Source organism: Sitophilus oryzae, unplaced genomic scaffold (genome assembly GCF_002938485.1).
Source record: "Sitophilus oryzae breed Bouriz unplaced genomic scaffold, Soryzae_2.0 scaffold_682_pilon_pilon, whole genome shotgun sequence".
Lineage (NCBI taxonomy): Eukaryota > Metazoa > Arthropoda > Insecta > Coleoptera > Curculionidae > Sitophilus > Sitophilus oryzae.
Window position 1 is genome coordinate 2,942,250 of NW_022147287.1, and position 26,788 is coordinate 2,969,037.

The window sequence follows — 26,788 nt, forward strand, 5'->3', positions numbered from 1 at the left end:
AGTGTCTAAAATTTTATTTTATATAATTACTAGCTTTAAATGGCAATAACGTGTTTAATTTAAATGGAACACCCTGTATATGTTATGAGAATCAGATGCACAATTTAATTGTCTGTCAAATTGTATTATACCATTTTTTACCTATAGCTTCAAGTTTCCTTCAAGTTAGAAAATGCATTTTCTTGTAATTTTAAATTCATTTATCAATATACCCATGGAATACTGACATTTTAGATTATTTTTAAAGTTGTACCAAATTTTTAAAGAGTACAGATACTAATATTGTCGATATAGTTTATTTATTTCATTAAAAAATAAAAAAAACTGTTTAAATATTTGTTAAAAAGGACCAATTAATATGATTCCAGTATTCAAACTACATTAATTGACTGTTTGCGTTGATTAATAATAATTGCTCCAAAAACTAAAATACTGAATTTTTTATGTGTATTAGATAGTGTGATAAAACGTAACACCTTAAGAATGATATTTTATTTTTTGACAAATGCTTATTAATTTATTGTAACACCAGAGACATTCATTTTTATAACTTATTATTATATTGATTTCTGATTCAAATCCACATTTATTTAGAATAATTTATTTACGAACATAATTAAGTATGTAATTAATTAGTATTTGGTATTTGGGCAGAAATAATGGTGGTATATTTAATTAATGGTATAGGTATTCTTTTATGAAAATTTAAATAGTTTTCTTTTTGCATATAAATGGGCTAGTAATATCATCATTTTGTTAAAAACGATAATATTACTAGCCTCTACATTTTGTACATTTGTTGCTTTAAAAACAATCTAAAATGTCAATATTCCATGGGTATATTGATAAATGAGGTCTAAATTATAAGAAAAGGCATTTTCTACGAAAACTTGAAGGGACAGATAAAAAGTGGTATGATACAATTTAATAGACAATTAAATTATGCATCTGATTCTCCTAAAATATACAGGGCGTTCTATTTAAATTAAACAAGTTATTGCCGTTTAAAGCTATAAATTATTTAAAATAAAATTTTAGACACACTGTATAAGGTAGTATAATTTTTATTACTGCAACACAATATCTGATCAATAAATAAACTTCAGTAAACATTTAGTATCAAAAACTTTGATACCCTTGGAGAAATGAAGCCTTAAAATTTTTACTGCAATTTCACAAAATTGAAAATATTTCAAAAACGGTAAGGTTCAAGTGTGATAAACCTTAATAAAATTTACCTTTATTTCAATCGTAGTATCTAAAAATAGAATAATATACAGGGTGTTCCATTTAAAAAAATACAACTATAGCATTTTTTACTTATCTGGGACACTCTGTATCTTGTAAAATTATTTCTGAATTGTAGCTCTAATAGTCCTTCAACGAACCCAAAACTTAAAATTTGTAAAAATCTAATCGTTTAGCTACAAAACTCCGTGTCGTATGTGGTGAACAACCCTGTATATAAACGGGTATATAAGAACTCTGATATTATTATACAGGGTCCGGCAATAGTGCGTCGAGTTCTTTGTTTTTTACTCTGTAATAACTAATATAGTCTTGATTTCAGGACAATTCTTGTATTTTTAATAATATATTTTCTTTAAAAAAGCCTGAATTGTTTTTTATTTATTTATTAATATCTCTGAAACTAACAAAACATATTTAAAAATATCTTAGAATTATGTAAATTGATCAAAAAGGAAGTCAAAAATTCAATAAAATACAGGGTATTCTGTAAAAAGCAAATTAAAACATCATTAGAAAAATATTTATTTTATTAATCCTTACAAAACTTAAAAACAATTACACTTTTTATAAATATTATTAAAATACTAAATTTAACCTAAATTATACTCTACTGCTTTCGATTATTCTGGTTATTCTGCGTATTATAATTCGATACGGTATTTTCATAACCTTGAGAGTTGTAGCCCTGATAGTAGTTGTACATCGGGACGTATTTACCGTTGTAACCTAAGTATGGATTGGGCAGGTTGGGATGTTGCTTGTGGAACATCTCGTTGTGGTTGAAATTGCTTGGCAAACCCATCTGCTTGTTGTGGTTATAAAAGTTATTTTGCCTGAAAAGGAAATAATAAGCTTGTATATTTAAACTATTGCTTGTAACTGCTATTTTTTTTTCTTGAATATGGTGTAGGTAGCACTGAACATGGGTATTATAAATTTTAATAAAATTTTATAATGAATTACATTACATAAATAATTCCTTAATTTTATTTTGATTTTATTTTTAATTTTATTTTTAATTTTATTTTTAATTTTATTTTTAATTTTATTTTTAATTTTATTTTTAATTTTATTTTTAATATTAATTTTATTTTTAATTTTATTTTATTACTTGAGATCGAAATACAGAAAATATCAAGACAAAACTTTTAATCGGCATAATATGAGAAAAAATAAGGCGATTAGTGAGATTTTGTTAGAAGTTAGAAACTAACCAAACTATAATTCCTGTTCCAATACGAGTTAATATTACAATTCCACACGGCTTACGTAATATTAAAGACTTATTTCCACTGGCCACGAGGCCAGAGAAGAGCTGATGTGGTTAATTATGCAGAAAGAAAACTGGCTCCTACTATTAAATCGATCGGTAAATTTGGCTCTTAGCATAATCTCCTCGTCGAAATACTGAATTTTCTCCGTATTTTACAATAACTATTATAGTTAACTTCGACTATTAGCACAATTAGAGGCATTAGAGGGCGAAGTAGAGCGCGGCGTGTCTGCCGATTAACAGATAATGATCGGAAGGTATAAAACGGTTAAATCCCAAAGATTAAGAATAGTTGAATCGCTTGTTGGGTTGTATTTATTAAATCCCGTATTAACGGGTTATAAATACAATAGAAAAGAAGTAACAGAATAGAAAAGCAATATTTACTATAGTCTGTCCAACGACAAGGTCCTTGACAGTGATGGATGTGTCTGTCATTTTAATTTCAAAGTAGTCATTTTATTTTACAAAGAAATAAGTTGGTACAATTGGAACGCATAGCAGGGAATTAATATATTTAAAATTGACATAAGTCTGCAAAAAAAATAATTATAACCTATAATTTGGGAAGACTTTGACAAGCCTCAAAAATCTAAAGACGAGTTCATACGCATCCGTTTGTCGTTTATCGTTCCGTCAAACCAATAAAATTGAAATATGATCTTTCATTTTTGAAATAAACCAATAAAACTGGTTTAAAACAATAAGAGACGACGGATTTATATTTAAACCCATCTATAGTTAACTTAAAAAATATTAGAAACTTTTTTTAATAAAATAAATGGATTAGTATGGACGTCATCTGCTTTTCTTCTGTCATCGTCTGTCGAAATCTTACCTGAGAAAAAAGAACAGAGTAGAGCTCACATTTTTTTTTGTTTCTCCAATAATGACTTTTGTTAATTTTTTGTATGCCTAAGGGTGGCTGTAACGACGTCCTGTCATCCTGCTGTTAAAACATAATAGCTGGTTTTATATACAGGGTGTCCCAGAAATAAGTGTAAGTATTTTAACTGGTAGTATAGTTCAACCCTAGAAACACGCCTATGAGGTTTTTTTTCACGAAAAAAAATGTTGAAAATTCGAAATTTTTTGAAAAATTTCTTGGATTTTTTTTTTAGTTTTTATTTAAAAAACATTATTTTTTGATATGGCAACATAGGTATTAGATTAATTTTTCAAGAAAGAAAATCCAGAAAAGATCCAGTGGTTCTCAAAGTTTTAATAAAAAATCATTTTTTTTTGGAAATTTTCAAAATAAAATAACTTCGTTATTTTGGACTTATTTGAAAAACGATAATAAGAAAATATGTTTCTTTTATCGAGATCTATCACCCCTTAAAATACTTGCACTTATTTCTGGCACACCCTGTATAAAAACCAATTATTATGTTTTAACAACAGGATTACGGGACGTCGCGCGTCGTTGCAGCCACCCTTAGTATAGCTCTTATAAAATTTGTGTCGGATATTGAGAAAATCTGATGACAGACATCACAAATATAAGTGAGAGATCGGCGACTCTATACAGGGTGTCCCAAATCAAAGTTTACCACTGGTATATCTAGAAATCCATAATGAAATTAAATCTATTGAATATCTTAACTTATTTCATCCCATATAACGTCAATATCCATTGAAGAAGATTAAATTATGACGAAATTTGGCAATTTTCTGGCCAATATACAGGGTGTCCCAAAATTCGGTGGACATAGAACTACTAGGTATTTTTGGAATCTAAATAAGTTTATTGGAAACAATTTACCACTATATAAAAAGCTTCGTATGTCCGTTAGAGGGCACAAAACTTTAAAATAATAAACACATTTATTAAGATATCTTTATCCAACTGTTATTCCTATTTGAATGAGATTTGGAGCACGAATTTTTTATTAAGCGCTTAAATAATTTGACTGTTACAAAAATCAAGAAAATGTATGGGAAGGGTAAAAACTACCCCCACACTTTTACTCCTAATAAAACAATATACTATTATTATTGTAATTTAATTATTTATCATAGTAAATGTAGGAAGTTTCTTGAAATTTGATAGTAAGGAATAATGATTTTCTATACACCTACATAATATTTTTTTTGTGTAGAACTACACACAACAATTAACACACAAGTTGAAATGTATATTTTTTAAATAAATTAAAAATAACTATAACCAATTTTATCATTTATTTCAAATGTTTTTTTCATTATAATTAAAATACTTAGAGTAATCATCCCCCCCCCCTTCAATGAAATTTTAAATCTATTAATTTTCCGCCTTGTATACGAACTACTTTAAAATTAAAACGACAGACACTTCTATCACTACCAAGGATATTATAATTTAACACAGTATAAGATATCTACATTTGTATATACAGGGTGTCCCAGAAATAAGTGCAAGTATTTTAAGGGTTGGTATATGTCGATAAAAGAAACATATTTTCTCTTTATGGTTTTCCAAATAAGTCCAAAATAACGGAGTTATTTTACTTTGAAAATTTCCAAAAAAAAAAATTTTCCTCAAATTTTGAGAACCACTGGATCTTTTCTGGATTTTCTTTCTCGTAAATTTAATATACTACCTATGTTGCCATATTATCAAGAAATTATGTTTTTTAACTAAAAACTAAAAAAAAATCCCAAACTTTTTTCAAAATATTCAGAATTTTCAATTTTTTTTTTGGCGAAAAAACCTCAAAGGCGTGTTTCTGGGGTTGAACTATACTACCAGTTAAAATACTTGCACTTATTTCTGGGACACCTTGTATAGAATCTTATATTTCAATTAGACAGAGCTACATATTTAAACGTCACATTCCTCTTGTTTGTTAGACTACACAAATTAAAAAAAAAATGGTTTACATAAAACTGACCTTACTGGAGGTGATGTAACTGCAGGTACCCTTTGATTACTCGCTTGACTCTCTCCACCAAACCTATTAGCGATCCCACCTCCATTCAACCATTTCTCTTTAATAAAATCAACTCCTCTTTCTGCCATCATTACGATGGTAGCGTGGGTGTTTCCAGATACCAACAATGGCATAGCTGATGCATCCGTAATCCGCAAATTCGTCATACCATGGACTAATAATTTGTTATCGACCACAGCCATTGGATCAGATTTAGGACCCATACGACAAGAACAAGCTTGGTGGTTCTCTGGCCCTGTGTAGTATTTCACAGCGCAGTCCCAAAATTCATCAGAGTCGTATCTAAAACAAATTATTAAAAGTTATTGCGCCTATAATTATTCGACAGTATATGAATATTTTTAAATTACTCGTATGTTCTAGCGTTAACAGCGAAAATTACACCCAAAGGTAATTGACAGAGTTGTGTGCCATCGAGAATGTCACGTCGACAGGTTAATTGTTGATAGGTTAACTAAGAAATGATGGCGACGTCGAATTACTAAGTGACGTCAACGTCGACAATATCGACAATTGATAATTTGGTACAACATTTTGGCCACAGTTAAATAAAACATTTTATGATTAAAAATTAACACCATAGAATAAACATTTATTAAAAACATAGTATAAACATTTAAAACGTTGTATTTCATAGTCGTCATCCAACTCTGGTAATTGGTTTACCTATTTCTCTATAATTTCAGCTTTGACACAAGGTAGAATAGCAATGATACTATAAACCAACCTATTTTTGACTGCGCAGTCTCCATATTCTGTCTCGTCTATTTGCATCCCGTACTTCTGCACCATAATGGTACTGTTTGCTATTTGCTGAATTACCCTTATGCCAGCAATCAGCACTCTGACATCTTCGGGTTCTGTCAAGTAGTTGGCAACCATTTTGGGGGGATCAAATGGGTTATTTGAGTGAAGTCCAACATATCTAGATAAAAAAAATAATTTTAACGTTCTTCGTTGTACATTTTGACATGGAGAATCCAGTCCTTTTTAACTTAATGACTTAATATAATTTTGTAAAAAGATTATTAATTATTAAGTCAGTGGTCAAATGAAACTGTAATAAACAAACGATTTGTTTACATTTCGCTTGTATATGTTGAGTCCAAACAGTATAGTTAGTCTATATTTTATATTTACAGTTTTCATTCGATCACTTCGTAACAAAGTATTAAATTACAGTTATGAGTAAATATAAAAATCAACTGAAAAAAAACACAGTTTTCAGTAAAAAAAATAATTTATTAGTCATAGTATGAACATTTTATAAATGTTTTCGAATTTGCTCATTATTATTCTCAAGTTTATGAACTCTTTTTGTTTATTACTAAATTAAACTCGAAATGAACAACTCTAAATTGCTATTTTAAATTGTTTGTCGCAAACAGACATCAACATTTACTAAATATTTATATGTCGTCCTTAAATAATTGAAATTTTAAAATTATAAAAGTGGTCTTTATCAAAACTAAAAATAATCACATTGTTCTAAAAATACATATTATATTACAAGCCAAAAACAAAAAATATTTTAAAATAAATTCAGTTAAAGTAGAAATACAACCTTCTGATTTCTATATCTTTATGTTGGAAAAATGCCGCTGTAGTCAAAATAGAAGATATGATGAGTCGAGACTCCCAATCATGGAGCAAATCAATAATAAAGCGAAGAAAATTCAATATAATATATTGATTTTTTTTTTCTCATATATTATATGAGACCATGAAAAAGAGCAGCCTTCTATATGGAGCAGAAACATGGAGAATAACTAAGAAATACAAGAAGAGGATAGAGACCAACGAATAAGAAATAATACCATAAAATTACAAATGGGTATAGATGGAACAATATCACAGGATATAGAGAGAAAGCAGCTGATCTGCTACGGACATGTAGAGCGAATGAAGAATACAAGATGGCCCAAGAAAATAATCAATTGGCAACCAAAGGGCAGAAGAAAACAGGGAAGACCGAAACTGGAATGACATAAAAGCGTACACAAAGCGATGAGTGAAAGAAACCTGTCAATAGAGGATTACACGTATAGAACAGGCTGGAAATTGGGTATCGGACAACGTAAAAAACGTTTTAAACCGACTAATATACAGGGTGTCTCAGATTTTAATCGGGAAAATTTAATAGACGATAGAACTTGCCAAAACAAAACAAAAAGTTCATATCAACTTGTAAGATTTGAAGCTTCCTTTTCGAGATACAGGGTACCATTAGAAGCCCAATTATAATATTAATTACCAATTAGAATTTAATTTTTTTCGCAAGAAGTAAGCAAGATAGACAAAAAAGTCAGGAGACGAAAAAATTATATTTTTAATTACTAAATCCAAAAATAATATTAAACTTCTAAAAAAGCAGTGGCGTGCCTATTTTTTCCTTTAAAATAATTTAACAGTGATGCCCCACCGCCGCCCCTGGCCATTAAACTTAAATCTAATTACATCAAATTAAGTCCCATAGTAAGTATTATAAACGGGTCAAGTTATATCAAAATCGATTAAATAGTTTTTCAAATATCTTAATTTTTTTTTTTCTTTTTTAAGTAACTTTAACACCCTGTATCTCGAAAAGGGAGCTTCAAATCTTACAAGTTGATATGAACTTTTTGTTTTATTTTTGCAAGTTTTATGTAGATACCCTGTATATATGGAATTCTTGTTGGGGTAGATCAAATAAGCAACGTACGCTATGCTGATGACATCACCATATTTGCTGCCACAGAGGAGGAAATGGTGGTTCTCTTAAACAGAATAGAGCTAGAGAGTGGAAAGTTTGGTCTAACAATAAACAGACCCAAAACAAAACTAATGATAGTGGATAAGCCTAACTTCGTAAACAGGACTCACCTGCTTGACAATCTCGAAAGGGTAAGCAGCTTTATATATCTGGGGTCAATAATCAGCAACATGAGCGGATGCGTAGAGGAAGGTAAAAGAAGAATAGCCTTGGCCAAGAGTGAGATGCTGAGACTTACCAAAATATAAAAAAGTTCATACATAACCAAAAAAACTCGCTGCAGCCTTTTGTACTTAACAACACCACCATTGACGTTGTAAAATCTGTAAAATTCTTAGGGCTTGTTGTAGACAATTCTCTAAAATGGGACATGCATATCGAGCGCTTTGTCGAAAAAATTAAGCTCTGCCTGTTTTGCATTAAGATCTGTTTCTAAGGAGCTTAACTTCTCAGTGGCTAGAACTGTTTATTATGCACTATTTGAGCCACACCTCAGATGTGTCCTTTTATTCTGGGGTACGTGTTGTGCGACTCAATTTGGCCGCATTTTCAAGCTCCAGAAGAGATTCGATATTCACTGGGACTAAACAGCAGAACTCATTGTCAGAACTTTTGTAGTAAAAATGTAGAAGAAAATAGAAAGGGGAATTGAGGTATTCCAAAGAGGTCACGACTCTCATGACTGAGGAAACAAGCAGAAAGAGTTGAAAATAGCCAAAAAAAAAAACGTAAAAGAATAGAGTGGATAATACAAAAGGCCCAGGTAATAGATGTCATCCACAGAATCAAATCCCTTAAGTGCCAATGGACAGGACACCTGGCAAGAAGAACGGACAACAGATGAACCACAAAAATTACAATATGGTACCCACCTAGAAGAAGACCAGATCTGAGATGGGACCAGGATATTAGGAATATAAAGTAAATATCTATAAACATACAAATCTAATAAACAAAAACAAAACAAAAAATAAGGTAAATATCTATTACTAAATTAACAAATTTGTTCCGAATGTCTAATAAATAACAAAAACACTTCTAATAACACAGTTCACCCCAGATATTAATAATAGACCAATTTCAAACAGTTTGACATGTCAAGTGTCCAACATGGCTGCGAACACAGAGCTTAATATTAGTTCTTACATTATTTGAGCGAAACGGAGTGCAGTGTGCCGTACTAACTGACCGCATATGAAAATTTAACGGCTCACTAGTTGTAAAGTGCAGCGAGGCAGTACATTATAACATACAGGAGCAATAATGAAGAAAATGCTGGAATTTTATCTCGGCGCTCTGTTACATAATGGAACAGTTTATGAAGATGTATTAGATCGCAATCTCGGAATTCATGAAACTTTAAAATGCCTAGTTAATTTATCTAGGTTATATTTATAACGATGTGGTCGGTAAAGTTTTCAAATTGATTTATTATAAATGTACAGGGTGTCCAATTTTTGCGTGTTTTATGGGGTTTCTCGTTTATGAGTAGAATTAAAAAGATGTGGTTATTTTGCTAAAAAGATGTGGTCATTGTTTTACTTTTTGCAGATTTTTGACAGTTTTTGTCCGAACTTTTGTAGTTCCTGATATACAAGGGGTAGTACCGGAAATACACAGGAATTTTAAAATGTTCCATTTTTCGACCCCTCTTTGATTTTCTTATCGAATTTTAACTTGAATTATAACTTATAGAAAAGGTGAAAACTGTATCCTATAGAGATTTTCACGTAGAATACAGTGGCTAATTGGTTTTTCGCTGGGAAATTTATCATCTACGTAAAAAAGTGCCTTGGAAATGTTTTTACAAAAATACAAAATTTTCTATAGCAAAAAAGTTACAGCGATTTATTAAAAATGCACTTTTTTGAAAAACACCCTGTAACGCATAAACGGTAACAGATATCGATGTGTGGTTTTCACCATCATGTTTTTGATATAAATTAAGCTCCAGACACCGATATTAGTTTTCGTCTATCTCCTATAGAAAAGGGTGTTCCCTTTAAAAGCGTCGAATTTGACCCACCCTGTACATCCTTTCTTGGTTGCTTTTTTTTGGTTCCCAAAGTAGCATTTTTAAACACAAAATCTCTGCTGAGAAACATTGCGAAACAGTTTCGTCATATTTTTGATACATATATTTCGTAACATTTTTGTTTGGAAAAATTTTACCAAAATATGGTTTCGCTACATAAGCTATAACAATAAATTTCTTAGTGTCTCAAAATTTTCGAAACTTTTAAGAAACATATATGGCTCACATTTACAGATTTCGCACCCGTTTTGTGCCTAAAAATTTTCCATAATTTATTTGATATTCTGTCAAATATGAGAACATAACCTTACTTTATTGTTTGGATTTTATTCTGCACTTTTTGTATTTAAGCATTCTTAAAGTTTTTATAGTACTATAATTAAAAAAGCAGAAGGACAAATTGTGAGTACAAATACAGATATTTTTCTTATGCGATTTTATAATTATTTATTATACGCATTACAGAGATTATTTGTTTTAGGAATTAAATCTAATACTACCTACTAGATAGCGGTAAATCGCAACATTTAGAAACAAGTTTTCGATTTATTGCCGATTCATTTTCGAAACACGAGTTTCTCTCTTTTTAGACACAAATATGATATAATGTAGATGATTTGTGTCCGACTCCATGTCAATTTTATAAAATAATGAATTAAAATTCCGTCATGTTGGCTGGTGATAGCGTTTTTAACTAAAAATATATGTTTTTATCGGCTGTTCAGCTTTTAAACTCATAAGAACGCGTTCTACTTACATTGATTTATATATTTTTATTTTTAGAACCATGATATAGAAATAAAAACCTATATTTCAAATAAAAATATCTTGTAGCAACAAATAATGATATATTATAGGAGGGGCATTAAAAATATGGAAGTGCATTATTAAATTAAACGATGAACTTGCTTTTGCAAGATCGAGGGCAGAAGAGGTTTGGGACGGAAAAAAATGTCGTGGCTGCGGAACATAAGACGGTGGACAGGCATTAGTAACATACAGACGTGGATCCACACAGCCAGAGATAGGGAAGCCATGGAAAGTGTGGTCGCAAACATCCATTAATGGATCAGCAGAGAAAGAAGAAGCTTTTTTCACACGTTTTTTGTGCGAAAAAAACATAAAAACAAAGATTTCAAGACAAAAAAATTATGGCGGAGGTTGACATTGTTGATGGTTGTTTTCATTTTGAAATACGCATGCAGACTATTTTAGTTAGGTATTTTGTTTCTTCGCATTTAGAAACAGTGACTGCTGAAACGGGAACATCAAGAACACAAATTGCAGAAAATTGCTAGGTGTCACAACATGACGTCATTAGAACTATTTTCTAAATTAATTATCTCTGTATTTCTTCTGTTTTACCAGATACATTTAGTGTGGATTCTTCTATGAAACAGTGTGTATATTCTATGCTTACCCTTTACTCTTTGGATGTAGAACAACTGGTGAAAATGTAAACTCCTTTTTGGCGTCTGGATCCTCTGGATCTTCCGGATCGCCAACCGATCCAGAAGAAGCGCAATGGGCTGTGTACCCAGCGAAGAATATTTGCAAGTCCGGATCTGTTCCGCTAGGGTTAGCATACGGACTGTTTATTCTTGCTGTAACCTTTAACAAAAAATATATATTACCTATCTACAGGGTAAATTTAAAATATAAGTGCAGATAGAGTAGAAGTGCAGATGGAGGAGAATTGTAAATTCAGTTAATAACAACAACCAAAAAGTAAAGAGGCAACAAAGTAATGAGATTTTTGTATGTCCGGAGTGCGCAAGAGAGATAACATCACGTATCGGGCTTTTCAGTCACAGAAAAGCTCATGACAGAAAAGCCTTGCGTAACCATGTTCTGATGCGTGTCAGATACTCGTCAGCGAGTAATGGCAGTAAGTAAGTAAGTAACGTTTTAAGAAAATTCATATATAGGGAAATTAAAATAACTTTGGTTGCACATCAAAATACGACCATCAGCAAACTCCATAAGACGATGCATGGTATTATTGATGACGTGCAACGAAAGTTGTTTCAATTTCCCTTTATTGTAGAATTTAAGCTGATGTTATTTATATCAAATAACTAGTAATACCCACATTATGTTTATACATAACATATTATAGTTCATGTATCTACCTACATGTTCTGAGAAATCCCAACAGAGCTAAGTTTAATAAAATAACTAATGCCTATTGTTAAGATGACAATAGTCTGTTGATAGATACAGCAAGCTTGTATCTATCACAGATAGTATTGATACTAAAATTAATTACTATTGTCTCTAATCGCAGAGTATTGTCTTTAGCACCCGCAGTGATGTGGCAATAATTTCCTCAATTAAATTAGAATGTATAAATAATGCTGAAGCTTATAAATTTATAAGAGTAAAATATCCCCTTAGACGCTTCATATGGGTGGATAAAACTCATTATTGTATGATTGTGTATCAAATCAATTTATTTTTTTTCCATAGCAACTGTTAAAATTGCCTTATATCTATCAAAAATAGTAGATAAAATAGTACTTTAACAGCAAGGGTAGATTAAACGATACTTTAACAGCGAGGATAGGTTAAAAACTTTATTTCTTCTCGCACGTTTTTTAATTGCTTCCATTTTTGAAAATTTTTGTATTCCTTTTCAGAAGTTATTCGGGATTTAAATGAAAGTAGTTTGGATATGGCGTTTGTCGCCTCAGCCTGAATATCTGTTGGTAATTTACTTATTTCGTTTTGAGCCATTACTGGCTCCAATTCAAACAGCAATCGACACGAAAGTGAATTAAAAAATATTGACTCAAAACTGACAACTAAAGAGACAGCTTTATTTATTTGTCAAATTACATAGAAACCAACGCCAACCCAGCACAATATTTTTTTCTACTCGTAATAAATTCCTTGAAATAATAATATCCGAATATTTTTTAAAACGTAACTCGCTATGGAAAAAAATATTGTTTTATACACGACGATAAAATTGCATTATCGTCTTGTACAAAAAATAACTATTATTTAAATCTATAATACAAATAGAAATTTGGTTTCAAAAATTACCTGAGATAATCCAGTTGAACTCATAGGTCCTTTTCTATTCAATATATACTCCAAAGCAGTAGACCAATCCAAATCATTCACAGCCGGGACTTTTGTTAGCTTATACCCCATGTAGAAAGCCACGTGGTTCTGTAAATTCCTGCCCACTCCCGGTAGATTGTGCTCTTGCTTTATCCCCACCTTCTGCAATTCATCCTGCGGTCCTATTCCAGAAAGCAGCAATAATTGAGGAGTGTTCAGTGCTCCAGCTGCCATGATTACCTCCCTGCGCACTCTGACGAAGCGCTTGACGCCAGCGTACTCAAACTCGACACCTGTCACTGATTTTTGAACTCCCGATTGAGTTAGAGTTATTTTGGTGGCGGTGGAGTTGAGCATCACGTGGAAGTTGGGGTTGTTGCGTTGAGGTCTGACGTAGGCTCTGGCCGAGCTCAATCGCACGCCATCTCTAGAAACAAAATAAGTATGTAGTAATTTTTGAATAGAAAAATTAAGGGAGGATGCAGTATAAATATTCCGGAAATAAATATGCAGTATTTTATATTAGTATTTTAATAAAGCACGCTTTTAGATGTTTCAAAAAACTTTTAATAAGAGTAACTTTAACTCTACATATATGTTTCGGCTTGTTAGGCCTTTTTCAAGAGTTTTTTAAGAACTAATCGTCTAACTACACTGTAACTATATATATATATTTGCTATGGGGGTGGGTTCAGAGAGTTTACAATAGGGGTAATAAAAATGTGTTTAGAAATCCTTGTTGGTCGTTAACATTATTTTTTCGTTTTTAACAGATTTTAGTATTTCTAACTGTTCAATGTAATTTAAGCGTCTACCTTTTGTTTCTCTGTGTAGTAACTTAATTGAGTTTTCATTAATTTTGTGATTATTTACTATACAATGAGTTGCAAGACCAGAACTATGCTGGAGATTATTAATAAACTTTACATGTTCTTTAATCCTTGTCCTTATATCTAAATTTCTACCTGTTTGGCCTATGTACACGGCATCACAATCATTGCAATCCACCCTATATACACCCGACTTATTTTTGACATTAGTTTTGTCTTTATTATTTAATAAAATTTGACCTAAATTTCTTTTATTTACGTTAATAGTTTTACATCCTATTTTATTGAGATTATTTGATATTTTGTTAGTCAAATTAGGAATGTAGTTTAAAAGTCGATAATTGTTATTGTCTTTAGAATTAGCGGAATAAAAATTTTTCATTAATATTTTCTTTTGTTTTTTCTTTAGCATATTATCAATAAGGGAACACTTATATCCATTGTTGATGGCGATTTGTTTATAATATTTAACTCTTTTTTAAAATTCTCTGGGCTCAGTGGAAACATTACTAATCTATGAATTAAACTATGAAAGGGTGACATTTTGATTTGCCAGGATTGGTGTGATTGACTATGTATTACAGTGTCTGTGGTAGGTAGTGGGTTTTCTGTAAATATCAAATTGTAATCTATTAGACCGTTTTATAATTGCAACATCAAGAAAATTGATGGTATTAATACCTTTTTCAATAGTAAATTGTATTCTCGGATTAATTGAATTTAATAATGTTAAAAAACTGTTTAAATTTCTCTCGGTGCCTGACCAAATACAAAAAATGTCATCTACATATCTTGCCCAATAATTTATTTTTGATATTAAACTACTCTTGTTTTTAAATAGCTTCTTTTCAAAATCTGCCATAAATATTTCTGCGAATAACGGTGAAATTGGGGAACCCATCGGTAACCCAAATTTCTGTTTAAATATTTCAGTGTTATACTGAAAATAGTTTTGTTCTAAACAAGTTTCAATAATTGTTATTAAATCTGATTTTACTATTATATTAAGATTAGATTTATCAATTAGTTCATAAATAATAGAGGACAATTCATGGGTTGGGATAGAAGTGAACAGGCTTTTGACATCGAAAGAAACGAGTGTTGCATTATGTGGAACTTCAATATTTTTCAAATTATCTAGCAACTCAAAAGAATTCTTTATGGCAAATTTTGATTGAAAATTGATCATGGAAGGAAGTGTTTTAGCTAGTATTTGACATAATTTATAAGAGGGAGCATTTATGTACGAGATGACTGGTCTAACTTATTATATTGTTATAACTATTATTAACATCTAAAAGCGTGCTTTATTAAAATACTAATATTTCAACGATGTTTCACAAGGAACCAACCACAGCTTCAGTACAATTTATTATGCAGTATTTTGTTAAAAAAAATATAAAAATTGAAATAAAAATTAATTAATTTTTGTATAAATATATAAATTAATTTAATAAATGTTCGAATTAAAGAACATAAAGATTATTTAAGAAAGGGAGATTTTCACAAATGTAAGATTATATGTAAAAAAACAAAACAAAATATACGTGTTTAAGCGTTTTTTCGGAAACTTGACGTTTCTTAAATAAAAAATATTGTAATATTTGAGGGGTGATTTCACCCCCTTAGAACTGGACTTTCGAAAAATCCCTTCTTATCAAACCTCTATACCCTAGAATCAACCTGTATGCCAAAATTGAGCTTCTTACGTTGAGTGGTTTGAGCAGGATCGTGCTTAATCAGTGAGTCAGTCACTTAAGGATTTTATATATTAGTATAGATTTGACATTAACTTGAAACATACAGTCCCCTTTGCGCACTTTGCATACAATTTAATGTGATTGCTTTGGCATCAATACATATAAAACCAGCTCAAACAGATGCTCTTTGTCGTCTCCGTATATGTTTACGTGTTCCTTCCCTCCGTTTCAGCCAAATCGCTGCTTGTTACAATTCGAAACTCAATGTCATAAATTGCTTTACTCCGCTCGTCTTGAAGAAGAACAATCTCGATCTTATTGGCTGGCAATTTACATGTTCTCGCAAAACAGTGTCTCCGGAACAGATGAGACTCTCCAATCTTTACCGCGCCACGTCAATTTTATTTCGCCGGCATAAAATCAAATGGTCTTAGTTTAAATCTTGACATGATTATAACAAGAGAGAATTGATGCGCAGAAGAGTTTTTCGCTTTGTTTCGCATGACTTCACTGAATCATCGTTTCTTGTTCACTGTTATTAATATCTTAATTATTATTAGATATTAATACATCTGGTATTATAGTATTCTGGTATTTCGTCGATTTTAAAATAAACTAACTGTTTCTATCTTATTTTTTTGTCAGAATTGGGTGCATAATCAAGAGGGCACTGATACCGTGTTGTAAAAATAAGGTAATTAAGGGCCTATTTTTTGGTATTTATTATAATTTTGCTAATATCTTCGGTTTGAAAGAAGATATCAAGATGCGGTTTTCGCTGACTTTTTAAACTTTTACTACTCTTTTCTATCAGCTAAAATTACATATTATTTTTTTTTGAAAAAACGCGCTATGTTTGTTAAATTGTAAGAAAGCGCCCCCTAGCGTCTACGTTCAAAACCTTATTATTATTATTTTTATGATATAATATAGAGAAGAAAAGCTCTTTTAAACGAGCCCTTGTTTGTTGGATTCTGAGTATTCAGTCCGGAATTATTAACATTTAAATAAAGATAGATCTAACCTTCCCCCACCACATTACTTTAGCAGATAGAGGAAAATGGTTCGAACAAAAAAAACCTAAATTAACTGAAGATTATGAAGCTATTATTTATAGTACAGATTATCTAGGCAAAATTCTGTAGAAATTATATTTTCTTATTTTTAATAGCAGTTGTAGCGGCCGTTTAGCCCTCTAGCGGCCGTTTTACAAACTTGAAAATAATTTCCAGCAATTTCTCATAGCCCCTTTACTTATAAATATTTTTTTCCGTAGGCTCTACGGCTAATACTTTCCGAGATACAGCCGAGAGTTATTCTTAGTGGGACACCCTGTACATATATTTTGAATAGAATATCTTAAAATTGAATAATTTAGGACGCGGAAAAAAAAAGAAGAAAAAAGATATTATGGACTGCTGGTTCGCTTATTTGCAAATATTTTTACAAAAGAAAATAAATGAGATTAAAGATTACATATTTTATTCATGATAAAGAGTCTCGTTACAACCGCCGGCTCGGATTAAAGGCGTTATGTATTTTAAATTATTTTTTTTCGCGGCTGGAGATAATTTAATACTCCAGCAAGAATGACAATAATACCGCGCAAAAGAAAACGTAACAGAATTACAAAGATTTAGACAGGATTTCAATTTAAATTTTAAATGGAATGTACCTGTCAGTATCTTGTATAATCGTAAAAAAAAAATAATAAAATCCACAAATTATTTTTGAGATATTATATCTAAATAAATAAATCAAAGACGACCTATTTTAATGATCTTGGATTTGTTGGACTATAACAGAAAATTTATGTTTTAATATATAAGATTTGGAACTTCTCAGTTCAAGAGTTTTTGTAGAAAACGCATTTTCTTATAATTTAGACCTCATTTATCAATATACCCATGTTTTAGATTATTTTTAAAGATGTAACAAATTTTCAAAGATAAATAAATAAATAATGGTTTATTGTCTAACAGGAAATCCCAAATTAAAAACAACTGTGTACACTAAAAAATTCAGAACATTCATAATAAATGAAGCTAACATAAGCACAAATCAACAATAAAAGTACAATGCAAAATATAACAAATCTATATGTAATCAATAACTATATAAAAAAATAACACCTAGTATAAATTTAAAAGTGAAAGTAAAACTCTAATTCTAACGAACTACAATAAAGAATGCTAGGATTCTTCATTTGCCGGACCAAAACATTCCTGAATTGACGCAGCGAGTCGCCAAATATATCAACAGATGCCAGGCTCTCAACATCATTGAAATCAGTACAGGCCCGGAGAGGGGTGCCTTACTGGCTAAACAAGTCCTGACGTTTGACAGGTAGAACGTGTTTTGATTTCTAGTACGGACGAGCGGAGATGAAAAGTTCAGCCGAGCTAATAGCGAAGCGCAGTCCGCATGACCGTTACAAAGTTTATAAAGGAAAGATAAAGAGTGAAGTCTATGAGTTTGCTCAATATATAAAAGATCAAACCTTTGCAACAGCTGTAAGTGGTTATAACCACGCTCTGGGAAAACACCATCTAGTTTGAACGAGAGATATTTTAGGAATTTATGCATACATTTTCTAATCTCCGTATATGGACCTGGTGAATTGGTGACCAAATTTGAGAGGCATAATTGATTTTTGATTTCACAAGGCTCCTGTATAATGCCGTTAGACATAATGGACTATTGAAAAGATTGATGATAGATGACTATTGTCAAGAGGAGTATTATCACTGTTTCTAAGAGTGCCAGGAATACGAGATCTATTCTGTTTCTGCTGAATATATTTCCAGAATTCTCTGGGTTCAGCTCGTAGTGAGTCCTGAGCAGCGATTATATACGTTCTATAAGCACTAACAAGTTGTTGCTTAATCACTGCTCTAAGAGTTTTAAAAGCCCCGGAGATCCGGAGATCGATTGATTTTCAATCTCTTAAAGATTCTAGATTTCTCCTTAATGTTACTGATGATTTCGGATGTATACATGATGGGTAGGAACACTTTTTGCTATTTTTTGTACTGTTTGTAGAGTGGGATGGATTGGTCAAAAAGTTCATACAGTTTATTATAGAAAGCCTCGACTGCTGCGTTAACGTCTTCCATGTCTTCTAAAAAGTCCCAGTTAGTGGTAAAGATAAGATTATAAAGATGCGGGTAGTTGGCTTTACTGAAGTTATAGTTTTTTGCCTGAACAGTAGAGGGAAAGTGTGAATGGGGTTTCATTGGCAAATCAGGAATCATTAGTAGTGTTGGATGATAACCATCTTCCTTGACAAATGGAAAAGTGGTAAGGACTTCTGAAGGCAAGTTAGTAATAACTAGGTCAAGAATAGTATTGTTTTGATTTTGAATACTATTACATTGCTTAAAATAAAAAAAAAGCGAGAAAATCGTTTAAAAGCTGAAGTTTTGGACAAGTATCAGCAGGTAAATCTGAAAAATGAATATTGAAATCGCCTAATAAGATTATGTCGCGTCCATAGAGAAATGTTAAGGACTCAAAAACATAAAAAATACACGAAAATGCTCAACTGAAGTGTTAGGCTGAAAGTAAACTGCAAACACATACAGAACACCCCCATCACCCGCAACACTCACCCCAACAATGTCGAGAGCCGGCAGCGCATCTTCAAAAATGGACAGGTCCAATACGGTCGAATTGAGATAACTTCGGACTGCCAGCAAACCTCCACCGCCTCTGGTAACATTCAAGACTTCCAGATTACGATCCTTACGATACAAGTTGTAGTTGGTGACAATGAGCTCAGCATCATTCAGACCAGACTGCAACCAGGTTTCAGAAATGGCTATAATGTGGTGTTCACACACATATATAGACTTGTAGAATTCATGAGTCTTAGTGTTCAACCCACGAACATTTTGGTAGGCGATGTTTAAGCCGGACTGATTATTTGCGTTCCCTGGAAGTTTAAATGATTCACGTCCACACTAACGATTCGTGGACTGCCATTAACATATTTAATTTTTAAATTGTATTCTCCGGCTGCTAGTCTATCAATGAGGCGTTGTTTAGTTTCTCTGTATTCTTGGAGTTGCTTGGGTGTCTTGTTGGAGCTGATTGATAGACTGGATAAGTTGGATGTGTTCCTCAGAATCTTAGAATTTGAGAGTACCTTCTGAGAAATTTGTGAAGAACCACAAATCACCTTTATAGGGCGTGATTTATTCTGGGCAAATTTTCCAAGACGAAAGGTTCTGATGCTGACTGGATCAACGCTGTTGTTTGGTAGTGTAGAATTTAATACATTCAGTGCTTATGGATTCAGAGTTAGAATCTGGTTGTCCAAATATAATAAAGTTCCCTCTTCTCTTTTCCCGGTCGTGAAGTTCTCTCAACAAATCGTCTGTTGCCATCGAAACCGAGGACGTGGCAGCAGAACCGTTACAAGCGGAAAGTTGATGTTTGATTTCTGCGATTTCTGTATTGAGTTCAGCGTTTATTTTAATTTGTTCCTTATATTTGGAAAGGAGATCGGAATATTGAGATTCAACCTGTAATAATTTATTCATAATATTTCGAAGTGAAATTTGGTCGTTCCCAGGAACATCCTCGGGAAGAGCAGCCCCAGGGCCGACGGAACGACGAGATTTTGTTTTTGTGTTTGTTTTTCTACCAGATTGTAAAAGTGTTTCGTCCATACAGGGTTTGCATGTCCAAGTGGTCTCCTTTGATTTATTCCAGAATGATGCTTGTTTGTTGAATTCGGGATTGGTGAGATCCGAACAACCCTCAAGATACTAATATTGTAGACATTATTTCAATTGTAATTTTCTTGGGTATAGGTTTTTTATATTAAAAATTAAATGATTTCTAGATGTTTTTAAATCATTTATTTGCCGACGTTTCGATTGTTTTTTTCGTTTCGATTTTTTATGCAAATCTTTCTCGAGAAACGTTCTCGATCTTTCTCGTTGACGTACTGTTAAAAATCAAAACAGAACTTTGATTTTTAACAGAATGTCAATGGTTTTTGTAGACGTATCTGTTTTAAAAAACTAAAGTGTTCTCGAATAGTCGAATTTAAATATTTCAGTTTTTTCTTTATTCTTTGTATTTTTTTTGCTGCCGAGGACGGAAAGAGATAAACTTTCCGAAGCATTTTTTCGTTCATTAGGCAAATTTGTCTATCTGTAAACCTAACTTCCACCAAGTATTTTCCATTTGGATTAACGCAGAAGTGTTTACAAAAAATAACTATTTTATTTTGTAGATTTTCTTGCAGTGGCGAAATACCCATATAGCATTTTTTGGAGAGAAAGATTTATTTATTTTTCACTTACATCGGTAAAAAAATGGACTCACAACTTCCAAGCACAGCTTTTTAATTGTCTTTTTAGCTTTTCATAACAATGTATCCAGATAAAATAATAAACTAAAAAAACACATTCCTAAAAACCAGTCAACAATTTTATAGTTATTTTCTCGAGTTCTCTTTAAAAATTGTTTTAGTTTAAATAGTTCCAGTAAAAACTGTAACACCCTGTATAGATCCCACGTAATATTTTCGAAGTTCAAGATTAAGATATTCAAAACTATCCTGTCAATAACCTGAAACAAGTTTCCTTGTTACCTTTTCAATCTCTGTAATCACACCTACGGTCATTTTTGATACAATGTATACACAATTAATATTGAATAATATTGACACAAAAAATTACTTAAACAATCAAAGGGCATTAAACTCTAACAGGTGGCTTTTTATATTAAGAAATAATTGAGACATATATTTCGTTAATACAATAAGCTTTGTAAACAACATCAATTATTCAATATCCCCCCAATATTTTTCAATTTATAAATCATAGTAATGAATCTCGCTTTAAAATCAAAACTAAACAGTGCTTTTTTATTCGGAAAACACGGAAATGTTTATTTTTTGTTTTATTTTTCTATCCGACTATAGTTACAGTGATTAATTCAGTTTTTTCGATTTTAAAAATGGCAAATTTTTTGGGCATACATTTTTAAAAGTCTGGTTTTTTTAGTTAAGCCTATAGGAATCATATGACCCATGTATATTTAATTAAATTCATTGTTGCCAACCATGGACATATTCGGCGCCGTGCTGACTAACTCGAATTTAAATTTCCCGCTGGGGATTCAGGTGGTAGCTCTGCGGTAAAAAAAATTAAGTTGCCGCATTTATTTATTTCTTTCCTCATATTTTCATTCGTTTTGACACTTTAGTTTTGTATTACGAGTTTTTGGTTTAAATAAATAATGTTATGATACTTTAAGCATAAAAATGTTTAGTAGAAGACCATGCAGTCGAACATTGTTCTTTTTAGAACCTCCCAAGTAGCATAGGAAGGAGAAAAAACCATTGACCACGGAAAATTAACCACTATTTGGTTCAATTTTACTTATATTTAACTTAATAAATTTCTTGTAGGGTATAAAGTGCGAGAAATCTAAAAATGAGTCGTAAACTAGTTAATAATAACCTAAAATTATGCCTTTGAAAAGTAGCAACGTTGGAGTTAGGTGGCATTGTTAAAATCTAGTTACTGATAATCTATTGAAGGCATTAAGACTACAGGGACTTAAAGTAGGTCAAATGTTACTTTATTATAACCTCAAATTTGTCTCGGGGGTCGAAGGCATTGTTTGGTTGTCAAGTTAGGTTAAAATTTAGTTGTTAATAACTTTAAATGGGACCTTATTTGGAGGAGTTCAAATTAGGTTGAAAATTTAATTTATTTCGACCTCATAAGTTGCTATTATGCTTCAAAGGTAAAAGTAACTTAGTTTTTTGACTTGGAAGAAAGTCAGACATACGGCAGGGTAAAAATTACCTTTATTAATTTCCTCGAGGTGATTTCCGTTTAAAATAGTTTTCGATGGATTATTACGTCATAGCACATTACCTTGTTCCCACTCGTGGGGAACGAAAGAATATTCAATGCGTTTCTTTTTTATTACCGACACAATCTTAAACGTGTCCATTATGTGCAATAAAAACAAAAAGTCCTCTATAATAATACTCACAATCCCAAAACACAAAACAAATATAATAAGCAAAGAAAACTAATTTCGTTTTCTAGTTAGTTAGTGTTCTAGTTTAGGCCAGTTCGGTAATTGCATCGGCTAGCAAGACGATAAAAATTTGACATGTCACGTGACTCTCAATAAATATTCTCATTTTAGGACACATGATTACTGTGAAAAGTTAATCGGATTGCTCGAAGATGTAATTACCGGACTTAGCATAAAATATCATTGTCAACTTTCACTCAAAGAAAATAATTAATAATTATAATTTAAGGGTAAGTATATTATTAATATCAATTCAATAGGAAATATCAAGAATGTCCAAATTGAATTATAATTACCTGGTATTAGATTGTGCAATGCAAAACCCTGTATACTGAGCACCGTTGAGGTCATTTGATACAGGCTGTCCAATTTGTTTGGCGGCTTCCAGAATATCGAAGGCCATGTCAGGTTGATGCCTGAACCGTGACGTAGTTAAGGGACCATTCACACCGTGGTATTTGGCGTCGACTAGTGTTCCGATGTCTTTGTTGTCCTCGAATCTAGAATTACCAAATAATAAAGTACATAAACAAACAGTTTGTTTACATCTTGTTTGTATAGGGATGTTAGGCCAAAATAAATAATTGGTGTGTATGATTAGTCTATATTTTATATGTGTCAACGATTTTAAATAGATATTTCTTTCTTAAGTCTCTTGTCTGTTTATTTACTAAAATATACATGAAGAATTTATTCTGTTACATTATAACAGTATACTTAATAAGTAATTATGAGAATAATACTTGATTATTTGGAACCTATTAATATTTTTAGTTTCTTAATTTAATGAAGACTCTGCAGTGTAATTATACAGGGTGAGTTTCCTACGATGTTCTCAATGGGTATCTCGGAAAGTACTGGAGATAGAGAGTCGGTTAAATGGGGAAAGAATTGCAGTTTTGTAGGGTCATAAACATGCGCCTTTCAGATTTTTGAAAAAGTTCATGGATTACTAGATATTTCGAAAAAAACAAATTTCGGCTATTTGAAAAATTGTCCATAATTCCATTATAATCTATTTTAGACAAAAAAAATTCAGATAAAATTTGTAGATAATCACATCCTTAATGAGATTGTGTCCTCCGTTTTTATCTAAACCCTGTCATTTTTGACATATGACACAAACATATGTTTTTTAAAAATGGAAACCATAGTTGGTCATGACTTCATAAAAGCGTCATTTTTTAAGCTTTTCAGCGATATAAGCTATAATATGTTTCTTCCGAAAAATTACTGAGGTATAGCCAATTCTTATCATTTTTAAACAATTTCACTTAGTTAGCCATGGAAACAAGTTCAATCGTCGTTGCTCTCAGTAATATGAAACTTTCACATTCAAACTTTGTAAATTAAAATAAACAAAAATTGTAAATATGAAATTTTCAAATGAAGAATAGCGTGTAGGATTATTCGTTCAACTTTTCTTGGTCATACATTTACGAGGATACATTGACCGGTGAACGTTACTTACGTTTTTTAGAAAAGTTAAATTTAGATACTCGCGCATCAATAGAGTGGTTCCAATATGACTTTCATTATGCCACTCCCCCTCATAATGAAAGAAATGTTAAAAATTAGTTATATCATCATAATGAAAGAAATGTTAAAAATTAGTTATATCATAATTATGCAAATTCAGGAATATTAAGAGGTGGACCAATTGCATGGATCTCCTCGATCACCAGACCTATCCATTTGAAATTTTTTTTATGCGGTATGGTTAACAACAAGGTTTACAAAAGAACATATGAATTAAGAGAGGCACTCGAAGAGGCGGTGTGGGAGAAGTTTATTAAAGTTGACCGGCCGTTATGTGGAAAAAGCTTGTAATTCAGTTTTAAAAAGATGCATTTTATGTACTCAAAACAATGGCGGCTTTTTTGAACATTTGCTAAAATAACTTAAAGTGTATGTAGTGATATTAGTTTTTTTTTTAAGTTTTAGTTTGTCTAATGTAAATTGTAAAGAACCGTTTAATAAAATATTCTGTCTTTTTATAAGTTATAAATAACTAGTAGTGGGAACTATCGAATGAATACTATCGAAACATTCGATAGTTGCAATTCATTCGAATAATTCGATAGTTAGTACGAAAACATTCGTTGAAAACTATTCGAATAAAAATTATCGAATAGATCCGTCATCTGCCTTGAAATATTGTATTCTAGTAATTCGCCAGCAAAAACCATTCATTTATAAAATTCATTCATTTATAAAATTCATTCATTCGTCAGGATCGATTATAATAAAATATTAACTGAATTTTAGTTGTCGCCCGGCGACGTATGAAAGAAGCCGGCATCTTTGATTTTTTGCGGAGTCAGATATAGATAAGGACACATTATTTTTTTTATTGAGGTGCTAGTATTTACACAGAAAATACATTATGAAAGGCGCTGTTGCCATATTTTGGTATTAGTTGATATTAGCAAAGAATATTATTGTTTGGCTTTAGTTAATTAGGGAATATATAGACATACTATATATTCTGCATTTTTTTATTAATATTCTGTTGTTACACTGCAATAATACTTGTTATTTTGGATGTAGGAAAATTATTTTTAATGTTTTTTAGCAAAGACTAGTTTAATAAATAATAATAACAGTAATAATTTGTTATACCTATTAACAACAAAATTTAAAATCATTTAATATAAATCTTTTCTTTTAAGTAGTAGCAAAATATAAACAACAAATTAGATGTCAAAATTATTTATATTAGATCCTATTTAAAAATAATATAGTCTCTAAATTTTTTGGCAACGTTGGTTTATTAAATAATAATAATTACAGAACTAATTTGTTATATTAACAACAAATTTTAAAATCATGAAATATAAACATTTATTAATTTTCTAAGCATGCAGTGTAATGGAAGGAAAATATAAATAAAAAATTAGAAATCAAAATTATTTATATTAGGTGCTTTATATTACTATTTAAAAATTATATTTACTTTTACTGGCATTTACTTTAAAAATAAATGAAATATTTTTTTTCTTCGCAAAAAACTACATGTAAGAGAATTAGCATAAACAAAATATAAACATCGTTAACTTTTTTTTTAAACTGGCACGTGTAAAACTTTCATTTTAATTTTCTCACCCCATAGTTTGAGTTCGATAACCATTTACTTAAATATGATTATACAACCACATACTTAAATATGATTATTAAGTTCAACTAATTCATATTATTAAAACATCTAAAATACAAATATGTATTTTTAAAATTAATTGTAAGTTCATCTCATCTCTCTTAAAAATTGCTACTTTTCAAAATTTCCCATTAAAAAATAGACCATATACCATATAAAATTAAATAATTGAAAGATCGGACTACGGAAAACCACACAAATTTTCAGAAAAATTTTGACCACCACATGCACACAATCGTCAATAAATAAAATTAAAAAATAACTACTATTTTAGTATTTTAACTATTTTAATAAACGCAAAAATAGCACAGTATTTATACGGCGAAGTTATAAAAATTTGGAAGAACTAATAATGCACCGACGCATACAAAAATCAAACGAATACTAAATTTCATTTATCAAAAGCATTCGATAGTCGTGGGTCAACGATAACCATTTAGTCGCACGGCGAGGTTGTCACATATGCTTTAGTATACAAATGAATGAATGATTTTATTCGAATAAAACCATTCGATAGTTGAAATCATTCATTCATTAACCATTCGGTAGTCTAATTTATTCGATAGTTCCCATCGCTATAAATAACAGAATAAGAATACCATACCAACTAAGTCAAATTAGTCAAGAAAGATATGAATTGGCTATAACTCAGTAATTTTTCGAAAAAAAAACTTATTATAGCTTATATCGCTGAAAAGCTTAAAAAATGGCGCTTTT

At 31.0% G+C, this 26,788-nt stretch overlaps 1 protein-coding gene across 1 annotated transcript in view; it reads right to left on the reverse strand.

The window, feature by feature from the left end:
- Positions 1-1,791: 1,791 nt before the first annotated feature.
- Positions 1,792-26,788, reverse strand: part of LOC115887923 (glucose dehydrogenase [FAD, quinone]-like) — a 43,810-nt gene continuing 18,813 nt past the window's right edge. Inside the window, exons 3-8 of the mRNA XM_030907456.1 lie at positions 23,211-23,414; positions 13,293-13,740; positions 11,665-11,855; positions 6,185-6,382; positions 5,398-5,739; positions 1,792-2,084 (exon numbers count right to left, since the gene is read on the reverse strand). Of these exons, the coding sequence (XP_030763316.1) occupies positions 1,859-2,084; positions 5,398-5,739; positions 6,185-6,382; positions 11,665-11,855; positions 13,293-13,740; positions 23,211-23,414 (1,609 nt within the window). The 3' untranslated portion in view covers positions 1,792-1,858. The remainder of the gene's footprint in view (positions 2,085-5,397; positions 5,740-6,184; positions 6,383-11,664; positions 11,856-13,292; positions 13,741-23,210; positions 23,415-26,788) is intronic.